The sequence below is a fragment of the Papilio xuthus genome, unplaced genomic scaffold (assembly GCF_000836235.2).
Source record: "Papilio xuthus unplaced genomic scaffold, Pxut_1.1 DF827680.1, whole genome shotgun sequence".
Taxonomy (NCBI): Eukaryota; Metazoa; Arthropoda; class Insecta; order Lepidoptera; family Papilionidae; genus Papilio; species Papilio xuthus.
Window position 1 is genome coordinate 2228108 of NW_013530969.1, and position 23599 is coordinate 2251706.

Below are 23599 nucleotides of genomic sequence, written 5' to 3' on the forward strand. Positions count from 1 at the left end.
CATAAATACATTTTTATATTTACAATTTATCTAGTTTTATTTGATTCATGAAAGAAAAAAAAACGATTTCTTCTAATGCCTCTCCGTTACTGGAGGTTGGCCGTCAGCTCAGCGAACCCTTTCCTGTCCTGTGCCAAGCGAAAAAGAAAAAAAAAACGATTAAAAATATTGAATGAAATATAAAAATGATGGGATAAAATCAATGGACATTTAAAAGGAAATAAAACAATAAAATAAATTGAATTCGTTTATTTTCTTTTCTTCTAGATCATTCACAATAAAACTTAGCGACCTAATTTTATAGAAAACTTTCTTCGGAATGTGACGAGTACATTATAATGCTAGAAAAATTATATTAAAAACATTAACCATTCGTTTATCATTTACAACAAAGTGAGCACTTCGTTGCGTATACAAGTTTATTTACATTCTTATTATTATGTTTCAGTATCAAATACGTAGAAGAATAAGTTCCATTTACACATTACAATGTAAAAGTTAAGGCCCATCGAAATTCTTTACACATTTACAGACGAACCCAATAAACAAACCCTATAACAGATTAATTAAAATTTTCGAATCGATTTTATTCTCGATTGATAGAGGAGAAAAGAAAATCGTTTAACACGTTAGCTGCTATGTCGGACTATATATCCGACAAGGTAAAATTTCAATCAGGCCGTGTCGGACTATGTGTCCGACAAGCCATACTTCCATTCAACACCTAGCGGTGACTTTTAATCGAATTGTTGTATACAGCGTGACCCGCAAGGGTCCATTTAAATGGTTTTGGACAAAATTAAAAAAAAATCTTTTTCCGAAAAATCATTCTGGCAGCTAACGTGTTAAACGATAAATCAGGTTTTTTGGATAGCTATCGTGATCTTTACAGAGATTAAAGTTTAAATCGATTAAAATAACTCAGATGTCGAAAAATTGTTTGAAAATCGATTATTGGGTTCTGATGTTACAACACAACTAAGCGATACAATTTGAAAACTTTCAAATTCAAAGATAACTTTTCATTTTGACGTATCTCACTATACATAAACTGGCGACTTACATTTTACCATCTCATTATCACAGTCCTGAAACCATCGCTCGTTACATTACCACTCAGTCAGCGCACATCTCACAATTACAAATAAAGGAAGAAACTTACATTAAATAGAGGTTCTTAACACCCTGGTCGATATAAAATACAGTCATTGGACAGACATTTCAAATAATCTTAACTAAAATTAAGTCAACTTACAACAAACTTTGCGCGTTAGCGTGAAATAAATTAATTTCTAAAGTCAGCTATCGAAAAGTTTACAGATAAATAAAATAAATAGGACAGACAACCGAAACATATTTTTAACTTAAGTGATTAATTGTCATGACGTATTCCCTTTGGCACCAGAAAGAGGATGTGAATGAATTTATCGCCGAAAGAAATGTTGAGATCGAAGAAAACTGTATACAGAATTCGAAATGACACTAATTCTAAACGTTTTCATCGGATGTGATACAATGTTCATTTAATGTTATACAAAAGTAATATCTATTCACAGTCTTAGTACTGGAGACACAGAGCACTGCGCCCGCACACACTACGTACTTCACACATGACGTCATAGTCGTATATAGAGTTCACCTCACATGTTATTAGTTGCTCGCACTCGGGCCATGGCTTAGCCACTGCTCTAACCACTAGTTCAGTTCAGTTAACTTTATTCACAATCTGGTTGTCGTCGTTCACACCAGCGCTGTCAGACTCCCCGAGCGGGAGTTCTTACTCTCTTCTGTCTCTGTGTTTGATTTTTCCTGTAATATTTAAATTATTATTAATTTACTTCTTACTAGCATTATAAATGCGTATGTTTGGATGGAATATCTTTTACTACGTATATGCAACTCATTACCACCTACCAATTTTTTTTGGGCGAACGGAGTCGCGGGCAAAAGCTAGTATTTCATAAACAGAATTTAGGTGTGACAGTTTTTGTAAGTCGTGATTTTATTGTTTATTATTAAAGGACACCTACCGTGTTAGGTTGTTGGTGTGCGGTGGTCTGCGAGGGTTGTGGTGGTGGTGGCGGGGGCAGGGGCAGGGCGAGGCGCAGCGCGGTCCAGAACGCGCGCTCGTGCACGTGACGCCACGCAACCAGCCGCGTGCGTCGCAGCGCCCCCACCAGCCACTCCCCACCCTCCTTCGCCTCGCGCTTCAGCTTCGGCAGATCCTGGGACATACATAGCATTAAATATAGTGTTACATTCGACCATAAAACATAAGTGGAGCTACTAGTACACAGCTAGCAGACCTGCAGCAGTACGACGACGGGCGGCAGCGGGAGCGCGCGCAGCTGTCGCAGCGCAGTCAGCAGCTGCTGCGGCGAATACTGCGCCGGCGACAACACCGCCACTAGTGACCGGCAGCGCGCCGCCTCGCCCACTATCTCACTGTACCCTGCACATAAACGCCACATTAGACTATGTGTTGTCTGGAGGACGCTTGGCGCAAACGTGAGCGTGGACACTCACAGTTGTCAGGCTGGGTGGCGAGTGGCAGCGCGTGCACGCGATACTTGTACTTGAGCGCGAGCGTCGGCAGCAGAGCGCCGCGCACCAGCTCGCCATCCACCGCCGTCCAGCACACCAAAACATCGAACTCCTTTTCCAGTACTGCAACATATACATTATCAATTGTTTAAGTACGCGTAAATGTGCATGTATCTGCATACGTAAGTGTATGTACTTACCTCTAGCCCGGTGTGCGGCGGTGGCGGCGCGTGCTCGTGCATGTCGTGCGGCGAGCAGCAGGCGCGGCGTGCAGCGGCGGTGCAGCGCGACGACGGAGAGCAGCAGCAGCGCGCCCGCAGCCCCGCCCAGCGCCAGCGCACGCCATGGCACCGCGCCACCTCCCCGGCACCATGCCGACTCGCCCCCAGACCACACTGCAAAATATTCTATTACTTAAACTTCTTTTAAAAATGATAACTACCCAATCAAAGAGATTGAATTCAAAAGAAAGAGTTCACAAATTGCTTGCATTGTTCAGTGTTGCCAAGGCCGTCGTATATGGAATCCCCGGTTCGGATAGGGCTACCGCACACACTTTGCTTATTCGTCTCACAAGAATTGAGGCGAAAGGTCTTCGATAAGAACCCTTGCAGCAGCTGATATCTCGGAGTATCAAGAGGTAAATTGTTATAATTGTGTCCGTACATTTATAGTGCAACGTGACGTAGCTGCGCGAGACGAAGTCGTTGGCCTGTACGAGACACACGTAGGTGCCGTAGTCCTGCGCCGACACGCGCTCCACCACCAGGTACGCGCCGATTATGTCCTCCACATCGTCACTGCAATCACACAAACACTATCTTTATTTATAGTTCAAAAATAGCATTCCAATGTCTGCAGTTTAGTTAATAAAGGCGTTATAAAGAATCTGTAACTTGTCAAGGCCATTCATTATTCTGGGAGGTTATTTATCCAATATAAGATGACAACATTAATTTATGAAATATTGTTAGAATAAATAACTCACCGAACAGTCTTGTGCTGTTGCTGCGTGGGTAGCAGGTCACCCTCTGTGCCGTTAGGCCACACTTTCCACCAGCGCAAGTCACTGCGCGCGTCCGCTAAATACGACCGACCTGAGACATTAACACATAATGATATTGACAGAGAATAATATATAGGTCTAAATAAAACTTAAGATTAAAAAAAAAAGCCATTTGAGCTACAAGTCTCATAGAATGGACATATGTATACACGTGAAAATGTTACCCATATATCAATCGTGCAATAGACAAGCACTCAGACTCATAACTAAAGAAGCTTAGTAGAGATTATGGATTTTCAATTAACATCAAACAAAGCTTTGCTTTATCTCTTTATGTAGCAGTATTTATGTCGATAAAGTTGTCACGGCTAAGGCCCTTCATACACAAGGCAACGTAAATCGTCGAAACTTATATCTTATGTTTGCGTCGCGAAAATCTCGTTGCGCGCGCTCCGTACACACAACGTTGAATCGTCGAATCGAGTCGTCTATTGGGTCAGTACAGGTATAGCAAGTACATCTCAACTGTATAGATTTGTTCCGCTATCTTGAAGCGATTCCGAGCGACTGTCTTTGGCGATGACAGAAATATCGGCGACGGACGCTGTATACCCGTACCTCCAAGACATCATGTAAGTCGCTTTGCGACCAAACTCGCCGAGCTTGGAAGATTTACATTGCCTTATGAACGAAGGGCCTAAGCGTTGAAACAATAATAATAGATTATTGTTTTAATTTTTAAATATTTCCTCTTAAATATTTTTTGTGTTGACTAACTTCACGATGAGCAGTTACGTAAATTTAAAAATTCTTGTTAAAGGGTAATTAATTAGAATAGGTATAACAATTGGTCACGTTTTCCTTTAAATACTAACGACTATATTAGTCAACATAATATGAATGAAAAGTTGTGATAAATTCACCAATCAAGATGATTCAGTTATTTTGTTCTAACTATATATTAATGTTAAAAGTTTATATACCTATGTTCAAGATATAATATTGTATGCAAACTATATAAATTACACATTATTGATCCATTATTTATATCGCGAAACAAAAGAAGACTATTAAGTTATACATAGAAAAAAATATATTGAGAATGAGTCATGTATAAATCATTTTATCAGACAGTAAAATGTATTGCAGCGAGCGCATACAAACTGTTTGTGCCACAAGCGCACGCGACGTAACATTTAAGAGGAAAGTCTCGTTGACAAAACTTTCATTCCGCGAACGCACACGGAATTGGGTCAGCTGTTCGCGTTATCAGTATTACCCGTAACTGTGGATCTCCACTGCCATGATGTAATGTTCCCAAATTATAACTTACCGACGAGCGCCTCGCAGTAGAGCCGCACCTCGCTGCCTTCCTCCACCCACTGGTCCTTGGAGATGTACATCGTCCGCGGAGCATCTGTCGGCTTTTCTGCGAAACGAAACGTTGCGTGTGACCATCGCTTTTGTTATAATTCCCCGAACGAAACCCGATTGCGACGGTGTATGAGGCAAAATAAAGCCCGTTCTGTCAGCGTTGTGGTTATGAACGGGAATCAAAAAACTGGTGGGCTTATTTGATTATGCTTTAAATATTTTTACGTCATAATATGTGGATGTAATTTTAATAAAATAGTACTGAAAATTTGTTATCATGTTAGGAATTTTATTGTAAGCATAATTTTGTCTACAAATTCTCGGGATGCACATTAATAAATAGGTAAATGAATTTATTTGCAAACGGTTTCACATCCCAGCACGTTTAAGTTTTTCGGCGTTTGTTATCTCTTTATACATATAAAATAGGTAGCTATGAACATTACTACTAAATATAATTTTTATTACTTTTTAGTTAAGAGCATGTTTGTTAGGTGCTAGCAGACAGATGGCGTTTGTAGTATTGATCGATAATAGATTTTCGTATCACGATCGATAAGCCGTGTTCTCGGAAGCGTCGTGCCTTACGATCAGTCACACGGCTGCGCGGCGGCTGGTGGCGGACGTGATATCTACACATTACAGCACACGGATAGCTAATGTGGCATAACTCTTACGTGGAATTCGATACTCGTGCCAATATTGAACAGGATTTAGAAATTATCCTTGTCTTGTCACATTAATATTACAAAAATATTTACTATTACTAGAGTATATATATACTACTACTATGGATTAAATACAGTCAATAGACCATTTCATACTAGTAGAAAACAAATGCATCTATCCCGTCTTCATTTTGTTTGATGAAGTGTTTTTTAAAATGTAAATTAACACAAATGCTGCGGAAGTTTACTAATATTATAAATAAGTAATATTTAAAAAATAAAAGGTAAAACTGGTAGAATAAATAAGTCAACAACCAACAAACATCTTCATTCAAATTTTCTGCTTTTATATCATCGATCTAATCTTAAATGAAAAATTGTGAAAAGAGTTACTGAAGCGTTGCTGCCGAGCGCTCCGTGCCTGCCATTGTATATTTAATATCAACCACTTGTATAATATTTCCATCTGTAAGCTGTGATGTCATTTTATGATACAAACACTTCGTTTGATACATTCATAACTAAATTTTATGAAAATACTAGCTTTACCCGCGACTCTGTCCTCGCGGAATTAAAAAAAAAAACTTAATTAGTAGCCAATGTGTTTTCCAAACTATATTCTACATCTATGCCTGGTTATGTAGCCATTCGGGAAATACCTTCAAACATACATCCATGAAAATATTCTTATTTATAATAATGAAGAAAGATAGATTTTGTCAATCGATGCTTTAACACGTTTTTTTATAACAGAAGGGAGCCAGTAGGATTTTTATATATGAAAGTGAACTGGCAGGTTGTGTCACTCACTGAACCTGTCTAAGATCGACTCGTGCATTAAATTCATACAAGTGCAAAGGAGCCAGCTAAACAAACTGAAACCACATTGACGCAGAGTTTGTTCCAAATGTTGAATGGCCTTTTGCAATGTTTTTGTTTTTATTTTTTTTGTGTGGCAGTTGGTGTGTTTCAGTGGTCTTATTATGTATTACCTAGTATGTCAAGTCGTACGTTGTGCGTCTCGCTGTGGGTTTCGTTGCTGAGGCGGCAAGTGTAGTTGCCGGAGTCGGCGCGGGCGGCGCGGCGCGTGTACAGCGTCTGGTTGGCCGCCTCGGGGTACAGAATCAGATTCGACACGCCGGCAGACCACGGGTACGCAACGCCGTCCTTGAACCTATACAACAAAACAATACATTTATAATTTGTTAATTAAAAATAAAAAAGTACACTCAGAGGAAGAATAAATGAGACCATTGGCACTTGTCAAAATTCTATCAATCGTTTAGGATACAGGTGACATATAAACGCGTGAAGAACATAATCTTGAGTCAGTCGTGTAAAATCGTAGATCTAAGAAACATGAAACCTTAAAACATACCAGTTTATCATATCCTGGTTTTTATTTATTTATTATACGTAATACTAATTTAAAGTCAACTCGATGTGAAATAGAAACTACATGTTATCTCATCACATTTAAAATAACCATAATTCGTCGAAACGGTAAAAAGAACACATACATCATGTCATAAACGGCTTGTAACGACTGGTTGCGCACGCGCAAAAGAGCGAATGCGCAGGATCGGATCATCTCCGTTAATATCTTCTACGTAATGTGATTTTGCGATACAATTGATTTACAGCGGGATAGTAGTTACGGAGGCGGTGGCGGGGTAGGTGAGTGCAACAATTCGCAGTAGCGGCTAATGGAGCACCGTTCCGGTGCAGCTGCGGGGGATACGCCATTTCGGCGAAACGTGTTGCATCAAACGATCGACAATGAGGAAATCTCCTCGCGTCAGACATGGGAACGTTATACTAACGTCTCTGTGACTAAAGGGTGTCCAACGAGAAATCACATGCGATTAAAATACTGCAATATAATATAGATTAAGAAAATAGATGAACAGTTGTTCAAAGAAATGAAATCTTCCACGAATATTTATCCTATGCGAATAAAGTATGCTACCAACGAATTAAAAACATAAGTGTTTGAACTGATTGTGATGTATGAGAAAACTCCACGGGCGATGTTTACTGGCGGGCTGCGGAGCGGGCAGGTCGCTGAGCGGTGCCAGCTGCGCACCGTTCGGCGAATCAGCGCGCAAACAAACGGTTTGCGAGCCGCGGGGCCGCGCGTTTACCGCGAACACTAAAATTTCGCGGTGGCCGTTTTTGAATCGTTCGAAAGTAAAACAAACATTCGGGCGATGCGATCGCAAGGCCGCGCCGGGATCGGTTCCCCGAAATGCTCGAAAGACACTCCCCCCACCGCCGGCGCTGGCCTGCCCAAATTCACGCAATTTTCTCTCTACCATACATAATTATCCATTTACATACTGGAGGCAATGTGCAAGCTGTTCAATTATCGTACTACCTATCCATAGACAAGAAAGACCTTGATGAGTTGCAGATGTTTTGGCAGAATTGACATTGAACGGAAAAGGAATATGAAAAAAGAAGGGAAATTAACATTCGGCAATCCAATCATTGGACCTAATACTAATCCATTACCAGAGGAAACGCTGAAGATAGAATATATATCTAGTTCACCATCGACTGCAGTCGTGGGAGTGCCTTGGTCGAACCGGCCCATAAATAACTATTGTTATATTGCTTTCAGACCGATCTGATCTTCCAATCTCCAAATAACATTTACCCCCTCCATTACGATTTGTATACATAACATATTTGCAAATACCTATGTAACACTTGTTACAGATTCTACGAAACAATTATTAAAAGTGCCGGCGTATGTTTACAACTACATGTCCCTGGGAGATCGGGGTTAATATATTTAACGTTTTCTAAAGAATTGACTCATACCATATGAACGCTGCTCAGATAACTAAATAGGCTAATAATTTTATAATGCGCGAATAGATCGTTGTAGTGCAAACACAATGTATGTCAGACTCACACAGGCGCATCTACGTAGAAATTTTGTAGCACATATTTACTTGGCTCTTTGTTAGACTTCTTAAATACATCAAAATAATTACATCGGATGTCAGCGATTCTTAATAGTATCTTTAATCCGTGTCTAATACTAGCTGTCGCCCGCGACTCCGTCCGCGCGGAATTGAAAAAAACCTTCATAATGAGCGTATGAGTTCTTCCAAACTATGTTCTATATCTATGCCAAATTTCAGCAAGATCCGTCGATCCGTTCCTGAGATAACTTCAAACAAACATCCATCCATCCATCCATCTAACCTTTCGCATCTACAATAATTAGCAAGATAAGTATTTCTTTGCTTAAAAAATGTGTATTTCTTAGTACATGATAATCGAATTGGTTTGCACTTTGATTCAGTGACGCCCGCATGGTGGGTGGAGAACTTCGACACCATGTTCCGTGTTATAATAAATAATATGTGTAGCAACACGAGCGAAGCAGCATTCTGCGTGCCGCGCGCCTATGTAAAAGTTGTTTATTTTCTTACGGCAGGAGGATTCAAAGAAAGCTTTTCGAAACGGGTTCCGATGCACGCACGCGGTTTTGCCGGCGGAAATCCATAACTAAGCGAACAAGTAAAGGGAAAAGCAAATAAAAAGTTCGCCGTCGAGTGCGGTGCACTTTGTGGGCCCGCCGCATGTGAGTTGCTCTCCCCTCGCGCCCTCTGCGCCCTCTGGCGACAGACATGTGCCGCTATTGTTATTTATACAACATAAATTAAACATTTTTATTACGTAGCCAATAAATTGAAATAGATACTTAGAAATTTTGCACAGCAACCTAAATTCCGATATTGTAACCACAATTTAGTTTTCTAATAATCAATTTGAGATCAACAAAATAATGTTCACCATTTCTATAAATTTCCATAGTATAAAATGGTAAATCGCCATATCCATCTTCATTTCTTTTACACGTATTTTAAAGTACTATCCATTATTTATAATTTATATTACAGAACCATTTTTTGTAATTTATCTAATTAATACTATGCGTTAATTTTTTTCTAAATAAATTTTTAAGCTCATTTTATTATTCTCTGTCAAACCTTTTCGATCATATTCGATAATTTTAAATCATTTAACAATTTTTTGTGATGCCCTCCCAAAGTTCTCGGAATGCAGCTGTCGAATCACTTATGCAACTGCACGTCTCGTCATGTCTCGGTACTTGTTAAGCTGCAAATATCTGAATTCGTATAAGATAATTCAGGCTAGAATATGTTATTTACTAAAGAAACGTTAGCTTACAGAGTAGGATAACAAAGGGGAATATTATCCGCTAACCTACAGCATTGAGTTATAATTACTATGTGAACAAAGCCTTTGACGCAGGAAGCTGCAAAAGAAATCCGAGTTGATAACTGGAATCTCTGACAAAGGTTCCTTTCCTTTGTGCTTTTATAACCACAAAGTTGTACAGAAAAGTATGGACGTTAATTTTTAATGACGAATAACAGTGTAGCGTGAAGAGTGAGAAGTCCAAATAAAAGAGCTCGAGATGAGGTCACCGCAGCCCCTCCTGGCTCAGCCTGCGAATATTTCCGAAACTCGAACCGGTCTTTGACCCGCGTGTCGGGTTGCACTCGCCCGACCTGTAACAAATCATTCGCGTATCTTCCCAACATCATGTATGCTTTTCTCTTCGTATAAATTGCATTATAAGAGTCTTGTACTCTGGCTTAACGGATATGGTATAAATACATTACAATTGCAATTTTAGGTTTTTTACTAAAAGTCTCTTTTATGTTAACATAAATTGGAATAATTTTGTGTATATAAATGTAAGTATGTATTACTAAGAACAATATTTCCTTTTACCCCGGATAATTCTGACCTTTTAAACAAACGCGCGCCGATCAGATCGTAGTTATGATAAAATATTGAAATAAATTTATGAATAAATCATAAACTTTACTTATAAAACGATAATATGTTATATAAAAACAAATATTACGTATCATGCTTTGCCTATAACCATTGAGCTGCGTGCATATATAAATTAGGTTTTTAGGGCTGTCTAATTTCTCATGCGATTCGCATCTAGAATAACGTTCTCATAACAAAAAAACATTCGTGTATCGTTTCTTAAAGATAATTATGAGATAATGATATCTCATAACCTAATACGACATACAAAAAAAGGAGTGTTGTTTAAAATTAAAATATGTTTCTTCGCTCGCCAGTACTCGGAACTGAAGAGTTGTAAAAAAAGTTTTAATTACGCTCCACAATCTGCAATGATAATGTACCATAAACAATGCCGGAGTCTGCACCATGGCCCATGTCCGGGTTTTTGTCCAGAGAGTCAATCACCCGTCTAACGAAATGGGTAAAAAATATATTAACCACATTATTGTGTCGTCAAGTTTATCCACGTGACAGCGTTGGTTCCGGGTATTGACAATCAACCGGACAACGATATTGGAAAGGGATCAAAAGTCAAGGCTCAAGCTTTCTGCGTCAATTAAAAAAATCAAAATGTCATTAAGTAAAACAAGTAACCTATTTTTTAAACCCCTTAAAACTGACGAGAGGACTGTCAAAAGTTTGGACCCAGGATTTAAAAATTACTGGATTTCATGCACACCAAATATTATTCATGTTAACCATTAATTATTATTACATTTTAACATTCAGAATATTGGTTTTGACGAACAGGATGAATGGGAGGAAATTAGCTCGTTAATTTAGATCTGGGCCTTTGGGTTCTAAAAAATAGAGCATAGGTATAAATCGGCGCTCAATATATCATTAGGTAAACTATAGAGTTTCTGATTATTTATATTTTGGAATTGCTTTTTCATTTCATTAAAAAAGTATATTGAGTTAAAATATGATAAAGTGGAAGAGCTTTCATATTTCATTATTTTTGTTAAAAGAAGCATCTTCTAACTGTTAAGCGCTGTGCCGAGTATAAGCTGCGAATATGTTGACGGGCTTTGGATTTAATACTTATATATTATACAGTATTTCAGGCGTACAAAGGAAATGTTGCTAATGAGAGACGCACGCCACGCCGACTGGTTCTTCGAAAAGGTAATTAGGGCTGTGGCGAAATTGACAACGGCCGAAGAAACCGGGCTCGGTGGCAACGCGGTGGCGCGGGCCCTTCTGCTGCAGCATGCTGATCGTTTCGTCGAAGCGAGCTCAATTACGGGCCTTCCCACTAACAGTTGTCGCAGCGCGGGTGCGGTGCGGTGCGGTGCGGCCGCGCGCATTGCATAGCTCGATAATCACACGTCCGTCCGTCACGCACCGATGACAGTAATAACAACGCGTACGTTTGTGGGAATCGAGCGAGATCGCCGCGATAGCCGGACTAGGGTTGCCACCTAGCTTACGGACTTCCGGTTAAATTAGAAAGCCTTATTTATATTTAAACCGTTACTTTACTACAATAATTCTTAACAATGAAATAGACATAATAACACTTAGACTCATACTAGACTGTTGCATGTGACCTATATTTTAAGACGAAGGTGAATAATGCACTCGTAGATGACCAGAAATAAGTATAATAATAACAATCCTTGTAATAAAATGATTTTAAGATCAACATAAAATTTGAGCACCATTTATTTAATATCTCAAGACATAATTAAATACCGTTATGTGGTCACCCTGTACGTTGTATTGTATAATTATTGAAGTAGAATGTCGCAGGTCAAAAGCTCGTATTATAATAAAAAGTGGCTTGCAGGTAAGACTCGGTGTAATGAGCTGGTCGTACATTCGCAGACGAGCAAAAACTTCTCGCAAATGCTAGTACACGAACATTCATACAGAAAAAAAACTTTCAATGTCCGGCCGCTGAGTTTTTGCATACGCATTCACGTCGCGTGTACCGCTCACCGGCTGGTATTGTGACTAAAATCGAATTATACAATTACAACTTTTTCTACGCATTAATTGGATGCGCATGAATAAACACGTGGGAATATGCAGCATTTACTAAATAGTCTAGTTTGTGCATACCTTTATAATGAATTTTAATTAAATATCGATAGCGATAAAATGGCGACGAGAAGTCTACCATTTAGTATTCGAAAACACAACCCGCAGATTATTCTGAAAGTTATCTACAGAAATTTTATGTACTAAAATCATTTCCTTAGATTAATGTAAATTTCTTTAGATAAACTACTCATCTAATCACGTACACTTGCGAATGCAATAATATTATGCAACACGATCCAATTGGAGATTTTCTCGTGAAAAATGTTAACGCGGTAGACATAACATTCCTCACTTCACTTCACGAGTAGTAAGCATCATCTCTAAAAGGAATTAACATAAAACTAAATTCGTAAACATTATTCAAAGTTCTTTGCAATCAATATATACTAGGAATCTTCTCCAAAAATAGTTTTATTAATTAGCGACTGACTATTTTCCTTTTATCTTGTTACTTACGTTGTAATTACATTATGGTCGTGAACAGAAGCCGACATTTGTGAACAAAAAATATAATTATAATAGTGTATGTCGCTTAAATATCATTACGGTGGTACAAATAGCAAAGTAATTACATTCAATCGGTATTCGCAGCTAAAAACATTAAAACCGGGCACACAAGGGAGCGCTCGAAAATAATAAGAACGTAATTTTTTTACCAAACCATCATTTTTCCATGAGTGTAGCTTTTTGTAGCTTGTTTTTCAATTTGCAACGAGTCCAATGGTTAAATTAAGAGAAGCTCCGACAAGCGAAGGATAATTGCCATGAATGCTACGCATGACATGTCTTCTGGTTACTCTATTATATCCATTTATTTACTACATTATATACTGCTATATATACATTGCATTTGAGTCATGAAAGGCATATAAAACCAATACAAATCGACTAATCGAGCATTTCATATAATTTAATGTGACCGTTAATCAAACTATAGTCGAATTCCATAGAAATAAGAAATGTTATACATACATGTCATATTTTAGACAGTTTCTGTGTTTTAATTGATGACATAGCCATGTCTGTTTTTAATAAGGCTTACAGCCTTAGGTTTGTTATGACTTTTAACATCGTTTACATACTTGTGATTGTGATTAATCGAAATATAAGATATAATTAATCTTTAATCTGCTTGATTTTATCATAGTATCCTCTGTAATTAAAAAAATCCATGTAAATACTATATATAAATCGATAAATACATAATAAAAAATCATTAAAACAACACGAAGCGTCATAAAACTATCATAAAATCCATTTGCGTGCAAGATACATGGTGATGTAAATTGGACAATTCTTGGTATTTCTATCATACAATTGTAATGCAATTTGTACGTCCACTAGAGGGCGTGCGGAGCTTCCTTTATCTACTATTGTATAAAGTATAAATGATACAGATGTGTTTTACGAATGAAAAGTAAAAAGGGGACTGTATTAAGTTTTTCTTTTATTAAATTTCAAATAGGAAATTCTATGGAACAAAAATTTTATATGTTTCTTTAATTTATTTCATTATTACAAGTTTAAAGTTTCGTCAGACTTACTACAATATATCTTATCATTCAATAAAATATATTCTAATAAAGAAATAAACAATCATTAAATTGTATAAAAAAGCAAACGCATGCAAAGACGGATAATTTCACTAGTATAAAATCTCAAGTTAACATATTTAATCCGCCTCAGTATGTCCATAGCAATAAAGTTGTTTGTAGCTTTTTGCAACGAGTATGGTAAGTTGGTATGCAATTATGTACAGCGCAATTATGTGCCTTACAGAATGTTCACTGCGATACAACTTTTATCTGCGACTTTACTCGCGATCTATATACATAAAAATGAATTGCATGTTTATCAATTGTTAACATTACTGTGATTTTCACATTGCAACACAGGTCGGGTTCATTTTGCAAGCCCTGAAAATCTTATCTTTGGCCGCTCTATGGTTGTTGGTTGGTCGCATTAAGGTTATTGGTCGCAATTTAAACGCATAGAGGTTATTGGTGTATACGATAAAAAAATCTATAGAGTTTCTTGCAGTCGTCCCTGACTCTGTAGGCGCGGTAAGTGTTCCAGGCTGCGTTCTCCATTTATTCCAAAATTTCACCGAGATCCTTGCAGCCTTTCTAGAGATACCTTCTAGCAAACATCCATCCATCCATACATCGAAGCATAAGCATTTATAATATTAGTATGTATTGGTTTAGTAGCAAATTTGTAGTAAAGTGTGTTTAGTTTAGGGATGTGCGGTAGAAACGTCAGTTGTGAGAAAAAGCGGAGCCGGGCCGCGGGGCAAAAACGCGAAGTGGCAGAACAGGTGACCGGCCGAGGAGATCGGCGCGTCTGATTCCTCGAACACCGCCCGATACATTCCCGTTCTTTTACAAGCAACTAACACACACTAAGCTTTATCATTTCGCTTAGGGATGGGTTACAAACACAACGATGGACGCAATACGATTTGATAACTGTACAAGACTTACAAAAATATATTTAGTTGAAAAGGCACGAAAAATTATAGAAAAATGTAGATTCTTTAGAATTAAACTGAATCTAATATGAATATTACTTTTAAGTCAGTTGTAAGCGTGCAGAATATCCAGTGACGAAACAGATTTCTTTGTTACCGTAACAGTCAAACTTGTCAATGATTACGTGATATTGTGGTCTTTTAGTTGACGAGGGATAACCTAGTTATAAGTGATAGTAATCGGTCGACAGTACTCTTTACGAATTAAGTGTAAGCGTCAAAAAATTCCAATCAAACGATGATTTCAATGTGTCAACCAGGTTAAGGTCACGAAAGCGTGACGTAGCAACCTTGAGAATTTCGCAGAGTATAAAATTTTAATGATTGAATAATTATTGCATGCAACTTCCTCGCTCCGAATTATGAAGTATATTTAGTAAGTGATTCAAATGCTCGTTCGGGCGGATGCGTCACGCGGCCGTCGTGGATCGTAACATTTGCAACGCTCCCATATCTTCCTGGAACATCAGTGATCTAAGCTCATTTTCGAGAGAGAACTATTATTATGGCCGATAAAAAATGCTTCAGTCTCGTACACCGCAACAATATTGTCGGGACGTGGTCTTACTGTAGAAAACAAGCGTTTTTTCGCAACGAACAAGGATCGTTGCCGTTTCTTTGAACCTAGCTACAAAAGGAAGTGCAGATAAACCAGTTTCATACATTGTTAAGGGAATGGATTTAATCAAAGTGCAACTTTATGTCTCAGCGATGCTGGAAATTCGAAAAAATATTTAATACCGACCCTTGCGATGATAATGATACATAACTGAAATACAACATATTTCAGCTTTTTTTATGAGTAAATAAAAAGTAACGATATTAACGAAAACTAGAATACCGAACCTTATTTTTATTTAATTTTAAACTATGACGTGCGCTACCCCTCGACATGACAATCAAGAGAATATAACCCGCTTTGTAGTGATTTCTGAGAAGAGATTTGATATACCAGATTATTAGAATTTCATAGACATCGTGAAGCAAAAAACCCAAAGCTTAATTCAAAAAATCGACTGAATTATGACTAACTATAATCTAATGGATGAGTTAGAAGATTTTAATATTTCTTTTAATTTAAATTATTCACCAACAATTTTTGTACAAACCTGATACAAGAATGTAAGACAGTATAAAATTATCATACATTATGATTTTCTTTCTTAAAGCTGAAGATGTAAGAAGACTTGCAAATTAATATCCAGAGATTCTCCATCCATCGAGTGGTGGTATAGGGTACAGAATAACGCGGTGAAAAACCATGAAGAGGAAGAGGACAGTTTGCGTTCTCGATGTTGGAGTCCAGGGAATTTATTCCAGAGGCACGTAACGACGCGTCCCGGAACTGGCAGGTGGCTGGGCTGCGTATGGGCAAAGAATGCTAGCCGCCTGGGAACACATCGCCGCTCTCCTCCACACATCTCAACACGATGCTGTACACGATAACGGCTTTCCTGGTAATGCTCATTACGGCTCACTTACCAACTAAATCACTGCATTATAGTGTTACAATATAACACTAACAATTAACTAGCACGTCCTCAAGTCTTGTGATGGACTCATATTGAATGTCGTACGCCCCAGACGCATCATAAACCATTCTCACCGTGCGTTTCTGAGACTAAAATCCCCTTTTAAAACATATTGTTATCTCTATTTTGTCAACGATAATGATAGGGGTTACGATATGGTTTATACAGACATTTTGGCGTCAGAAACTCATGGTAAGTGGCGTATGCTTAACTACTATCTTCGTTTCTATTATTCCAAGGCAATAGTGTATTAGCTAATCGTATTTAAACTTAAGCGAACATTCGGGGTAATCAGTAAGACGCAAAATTGTTATAAGATAGAAACCAAATATTGCAGACCATATCCGCGCTAACTTAAGTAGTTTGCTTTACAGTGAATCTTTTGGACAACTACTTACAGTTCATATAAAAAAAAAATGTCTATGTGCAACTCTTCTGTGCTACGGATACAGTAGCACAAAGCTTTCTTATTGGTATTCGAGAAGCGTTTCCACAATCGGAAACAGGAAGCGACCGTCGATAGACTAAGGGAATGACAAAGTACATAGTCACTGCACAGTACGTGACTTCGCTTGCACCGCAACTATGATTTTGCAATCGTTATCGCGGTAATAAAAGTTAACATTGCACATTTGTCACCGATCTAAGATATAAAATCTTCCATGAACAGTATACAAAGACTGTGTATTAGGAAATCTTACGAATGCAGACGAGCATGTATATGTATTTGATTAGTGTATAGTCCAATATGAATAGTCCAGTCTCACTCTTGTTACTTTGCCGTAGGTAGGTACTATAAATATATCCAAATGTAAATAAACCATTTTAAAGTTTGAATATCAGATGTTTAACATTCGGCAGTCGATGCTTGTTTCTTGGCACTACGTGAAACTGCAAGTGCATAAGAATTTATTATTGTTGCGTGTCGCGAAACGAATGCTAAAGAGGTGTGCAGACGCCGCGCCGCTGTGTCCGTGGCCAAGCGTTGCCGGCGACTGACATCGCCCGATTATGCGAAATATTATTTATTCGATTCCTTGAATCGGCCGGAAATTGTCGTTTCATTATGCACGACGGGTACGCAAAATGATCGAGTCGGATGGCTCGGGCGCCGACTCGACCCTCCGCCGAACATCGATAAGATCCCGCTTCGAGTACAGCGCGGCGGTCGAGGCGATCGCTCCTAGTCATAAAGGTCAAAGAAACTCGCCTCGTTCTTCCTGGAACGCGCAAGCTCATTGAATCATATCCTTTACCTTTAAATGGAAATGCACTTTATGATTAGTTGCTTACAAACCATTATATTAAAGAATAGATAAGGCAACAGACCAAGTTAAGGAATTCAGTTTCGTGGAGTCAATGAGAACTAATTATATTGACATGTATTATATATTTTTAACGACTTAATGGTTTTATTGCTACAATATCACAGTACTTTTTAAATTCTTACAACAATTCGCAGGTATTTGTGAGATGCAGTAAAATATTACCGAAGATTGAGAGTTTAATAAAACAAAAATAAATAATAAATAAATAGATGTAAAAAAGCAAGTAATGTAAGTTATTCAGTCATAATGTGCGCGGTGGGTAATGTATGTCGGCCACCGCGGCGGCGGGCGCGCGGCGCGCTGCTCGCGGACGGCCGGCGCATAATAACACCATCAGGGACCGGCGCTGTCGAGATGCGCGTGCGATAACGCGCGCTCGCATTCACAACACTCTTTCAATCATACAAATAATTGACAACATCGTTATAAAGTTCATATAAATGGAATCGTGAAAGTTCCTTAAAAATTAAAACCCATTCGGCTAGAAGGACCATAATAGATACTGGCTTAGGAAGATAAGTAGAACTCACGTTTCTCGGCTCTTAAAGACGGGTGATCGCACATTTTGGATTAGTCAAGCATTGAAAAAGGCCTTGACATTGAACGGGTTGTCAACACAACGGCACAGGATTGTAAAAGTAATGTTGGTGCAATGTCCAATCGCGTGTTAAGTTCCATGAGAAGCAACTTGCAGTGTTCGCTACTTAATAACCTGGTATTTATTATTTTAACCAAAGTTGTTAAACAGATTTCTCCGCGTTGATTACACATCAAAAGACTCCGTGAGCAATTATTCAAAATTGGAATTACTTTTGAAATAACGTGAACCGTGATCATCGAGGGGCATTGACCGTTCCGAACGTTTTGCACGAGTGATCACTGAATAAGAAGTTCGTGCTTCTTCTAAAATCAGTTACCTGTTTTGAAATCTTGAATGAAATGAAAGTAAATAGGGAAAGTTGGCTCATAAAATGTTCACGTGTAATATATCCAAAGATAACAAAGATAAAATTTAAGAATCATTTATTTACAGTTTGTCTAAATTAGAGCATTCGAGTATTCTAAGGGACTTTGGCATGATATGGTGTGGTTACTTCATAATTCGCTATTCATCGTTACTAACCTTATAAATAATCGTTTTATTGAGAATTTTGCATAATAAAGACATGATATATGTGTAGTGCAGATACAACAATGGCCGGTAAGAGCAAAGCATATATGTAAATACAGCTAGGGTTGTCTGCTTGCAATACGTAATGTCCGGTTGGCTCGGTGACGTTTCTCGGAACGATTAATTCCGAACATTGTAAAAATATGCAGGCTCGATGGTGACATTTTTAATCTTTGTTTTAAGCTAAACAGAATAGGAATACAATTACGCGGAGGTATAATTAGTAGGAAACAAAAAGCCGCGCCGGTCGGAGCGGTCGAGTTATCAACCCGGAGCAGAGTCCACGGTCATGGCGCGGGGAAAAACTAGCAAATCAGGATCGTTAGCAACCCTAATTGCGGGCATGACTCGTTACTATTAAATAACTGTGGTGCAATTAAAGCGCTAAGTGATCAGTACGTCGCTTATGAGAAATTTCAACGGCTCTTACAGTAAAGAAGTAGTATTTATGTTGAGCTTGTTTTAATTACATTATATAAAAAGAGCTCTAAATATGTCGGCGCTGTTGCTGAGCAACGAATGGTTGCTATAGCCATCAGTCCAGTAATAGGAAAAAGCTGAAATAAAGCTAGAAACAATTTAAAGAGAACATTTTAGAGCAAATGAACATCAAGCAGAAGATTATGATAATTGGAAACATTTTACCGTGCAAAAGGTTTCTTCAGCTACAAAAAAATTGACAGGGCATATATTCGTAGAAAGATTGATGGGGCCAAAAGGTTATATGCCAGTTAGGGGCCAGAATGTTAGCTGTGCAGTGAAACAACGCAGACAAACGATTTGATCAAGAGACAACAAACAACCTTTGAGAAAGGCGTCCAGTAATACAGAACGATGATGATTTAGCAGTTTTATGAGAGTTAGACAATGTCAACGACACTAAATTGCTTCAAACAAATTGGTAGAATTTAATTTATTATTTATTTAACCAATACATGGTATAGTATACAAATACAAAAGAGGAAGCCCAATTAATTTAACCAGGACAAGATAAATATGAAAACGAACCGCAGATAGACTTGTATATAATTCCAATAATAACAGTACGTTGAACAATAAATGGTAATAAAATCCGGGTAGAATTAATTTGAAATTGAGCCCGATCAATGCCAAGTCGGTTAACGTATATCAAATAGTGAGGTGTTGAGAAAAAAATAAAGATTGTAAGGTTACGTCACCAGGTAACCGTGAGTCAGTTTGCTGATATCTTTGCATGTACCGTGTCCAGCTCGCGGATCTCACTATCTCTGTTGTATTTGAATAAATCAACAACCAAGTTTAATGACATCATACTATATCATTATAACTAGGGTTAAATGCACGTGTTCAATGAAAAAATTAATATACCTAATTATTACGAAATTTTAAATCATGGTTTTAAATGTCTCCATTTGCAAATCTTTCTTAGTTTTACAAAATATATTTTTAAAGTGTATAACAGTTGATTTTTGTATAAATTGCAACAGCAAATTTAATTCCTTAAAATGTAAATGTAATTATTTACTACTATAAAACATAGCACTTGTATACTTTACGTATTAGGTATATAGACAGGTTGCGCTATCAATATTTAGCTATGTTAATCACATAGAACGTGTACGGCAATGAATGGAACGAATTTCCCATTCAAATCGTACAGGTGACAGTTGTGAAAAAAATGTAGCAATAGGTTGCTGGTATACCAAGAATGCGACACCTCGGCGGAGGTCTCCGGTCTAAGTTCAATATTTATTTAAGATGTGGGCGCGAGACGGGGTTGTGCGGAGGCAGGGGGTATGGGGAAGGTATCGGCGCGACTCGCGAGATGCTGTCCGAATGTTAATTTTCACGATGAAGCCATTTGTCGGACGTGAATCGACGCCGTAACGAGCGCGCCACATTTCTCGAAACCCATACGAAACGATGATCGTGCAACGCCTATTGTCGCATGAATTATTATGCCATATTCGAGAATACGATTTCGAACAATGCTCTGTGGCACTGCAATTGCTGTTTCCAATGAATTGAATATAACGAGCAACTTTTACCTTTATTACATTTTTTACTTTAAAAAATCGTTTGCTGCGTCAATAGTATACTCGTCTACCTTCAAATAGCAACCTCATATGACATTTTCCTTCAACGCGAATAGTGTGCGTAGAGTGTGTATCCGCAAGGGAGAAAGTCTATCCTGTCTCTACATAAAAAATATTCTGACATTAATAAACCACGTATATAAGAAAAGAGTAACAAAAGTTTCGTTTTAAATTTCACTCGAAAAACTATAGTTGAGAAATATTCTTGTCTTAACTGCTAACATTTTTACGCTAACGAGACATTTTTGAGTTGGTTTTAAAAAAGTCCATTTATTAAAAACGTTGTTCGAAACATCTCTTTTGATTTTAAGATTAATAATGTTCCTTTATAAACCTCAGTCATTAAAAACATTGTTAAACGATGACAATAAAATTATTTATAGTATCGAGTGTCTATTATATCTGTTGTGCCAGCGCTCAGGGTGGTCCAAGAGATTAAATATTCCTCTTGGCAACATTCTAATGAGTTCCATTCATGCCAATAGACATACGCAAGCAGAGGGCGCGACGATCTGTGAGTGAACGGCCAGTGAGCGCGTACGCATGTCAACAGAGCCTTTGTTTGAGGAGAAAGGTAAACGCGATGTAAAGACATCGGCGTGTGAACCGGCCACGACCCGATAGAGTGGGACGATTCTATGTTTCCCGCCCGCTGGCTGAAAAAGACTGCTTCAATTCTTACTAATATTATAAATGCGAGGGTAGAAGGAAAAAGCAAATCAACCGATTGAAATGAAATTTGGTACACAGATAATCTATAATAAATCCTGAGAAAGGATATAGGCTACTTTTGAAAGTAGGACAAAGTGTTGGAAGGTGTTGAATATTGGTAAACGAGGATAGATTATCGGGGGCACAATTAGTTGTAAATAATTTATATTTTCAGCTAAAACTTACACTAACTGACTGAAAAGAACAAGGTATAGTTTACAGGATATAATAACTTTGCATTCTAGGAAATACAGAGTTTAAATACTTACATACGAGTAATATTACGCAATACTGTCTTGACGTCATTTATAAACTTGTTAGGACACGAAGTAATTAAAACATAATGTATTTATTTAGCAAATGAAAGTGACTTTTCATGTAGAGTATACGAAGACATAAGATATTTATCCTCAAAGAGAAAATTTGCAAATGGAAAAGACAACTAAGCACATCTTATCGTATATTTAAAACATCTACATTGTAATCGAGTAATAATAAAATATGACAAGACGATTTACTACAAAGAAAGGCATGATTTCATTTTTTGATTTTATTTCAAAAGATATGTCTTTCATCTGAACCTCTCGCCATTTCAATTATCGATGCCATGAATAGTAATTGCTATTATTTGGTTTAAAAATATAGCAACTTATAATTTAGTTTATATTTCTTTGTAACAATATAATAAACGGCAATCTCGTGAATGTCAAGGCGGCTATAGCGTGATACGAAATGGACCGTTCTCGCAGGTATAGGATTTATGAGGTCCAATTTGTGAGGAATTCTCTCGATTGCGGTATATTGATCTATTGATATACTTTGTCTAGTTTCATAAATAACAATATTGTTATTTTCATAGACTTCAATAAGATATTTATTTTATTATAATAGATGTGATAGAATAAAGCTTCTACATCGGTCCTTACATTTTAAGCTTTAAATCTTTAATTGGATGAAGTTTTCTTTTTTCGTATTTTTAAATGTATAAATTTAATTACTGTTCCAACGAAAATTAAAACTAGTGGCATTTGTGTGATATGTTTTATTTAGAAACACTTTGGCCATTTCGTGATTTTATCGGGGTCTCCTTAAAAGAAGGACTTATTGGAATGTTTAAATATTCACAAATAAAAGGTAAAGTCAAAAATTCAATATCAAATATCTTGCCAATACAAAGGCATATATAATTTAGCAACGTAGATTTTATCTATACTAGAATATTTTTAGTCGTTTTAACTCTTAAAGTTGACACTACTTTAATTAAGACTTTGAAGTTCAAAAATGTATGCATCATCATCATCATCAACCTGCCCTTATCCCTATCGAGGGTCGGCACAGTATATATTACTCCTCCATACATCTCTATCAGCCGTCATATCCGAGTCTACCCCCTTCTTACGCATATCCTCTTTCACACAGTCATTCCATACTTTTTTTGGTCTTCCCCTATCCTTGTAGCCATCCACATTCAATCTCATTACTTTTTGCTTATATCATCATCGTCATCCCTCCTCATAACATGTCCAAACCACGCTAATCTTTTACTCCTCAAAAATGTATGCATGGTGATTTAAATAAATCGGCTATCTGGTCTATACAACAGCTATATTAATACGTGTATATCAGGATTTAAAAGCTTAATACAGCTAATGGAAATTTGAAATCCGAAGCTGTTGCTGTCCATTGAATTCTCGAAACAATTTTTTTTAATTTTACCAGAACTAAACCGATGTTTGTAATTT

General features: G+C 37.6%; 1 protein-coding gene across 1 annotated transcript in view; it reads right to left on the reverse strand.

Moving 5' to 3' along the window:
- Positions 1 to 234: 234 nt before the first annotated feature.
- LOC106117394 (uncharacterized) overlaps positions 235 to 23599 on the reverse strand; it is a 40732-nt gene continuing 17367 nt past the window's right edge. The window contains exons 3-11 of the mRNA XM_013311696.1: positions 6585 to 6766; positions 4884 to 4979; positions 3533 to 3641; positions 3211 to 3344; positions 2745 to 2939; positions 2527 to 2667; positions 2307 to 2452; positions 2031 to 2225; positions 235 to 1809 (exon numbers count right to left, since the gene is read on the reverse strand). Of these exons, the coding sequence (XP_013167150.1) occupies positions 1741 to 1809; positions 2031 to 2225; positions 2307 to 2452; positions 2527 to 2667; positions 2745 to 2939; positions 3211 to 3344; positions 3533 to 3641; positions 4884 to 4979; positions 6585 to 6766 (1267 nt within the window). The 3' untranslated portion in view covers positions 235 to 1740. The remainder of the gene's footprint in view (positions 1810 to 2030; positions 2226 to 2306; positions 2453 to 2526; positions 2668 to 2744; positions 2940 to 3210; positions 3345 to 3532; positions 3642 to 4883; positions 4980 to 6584; positions 6767 to 23599) is intronic.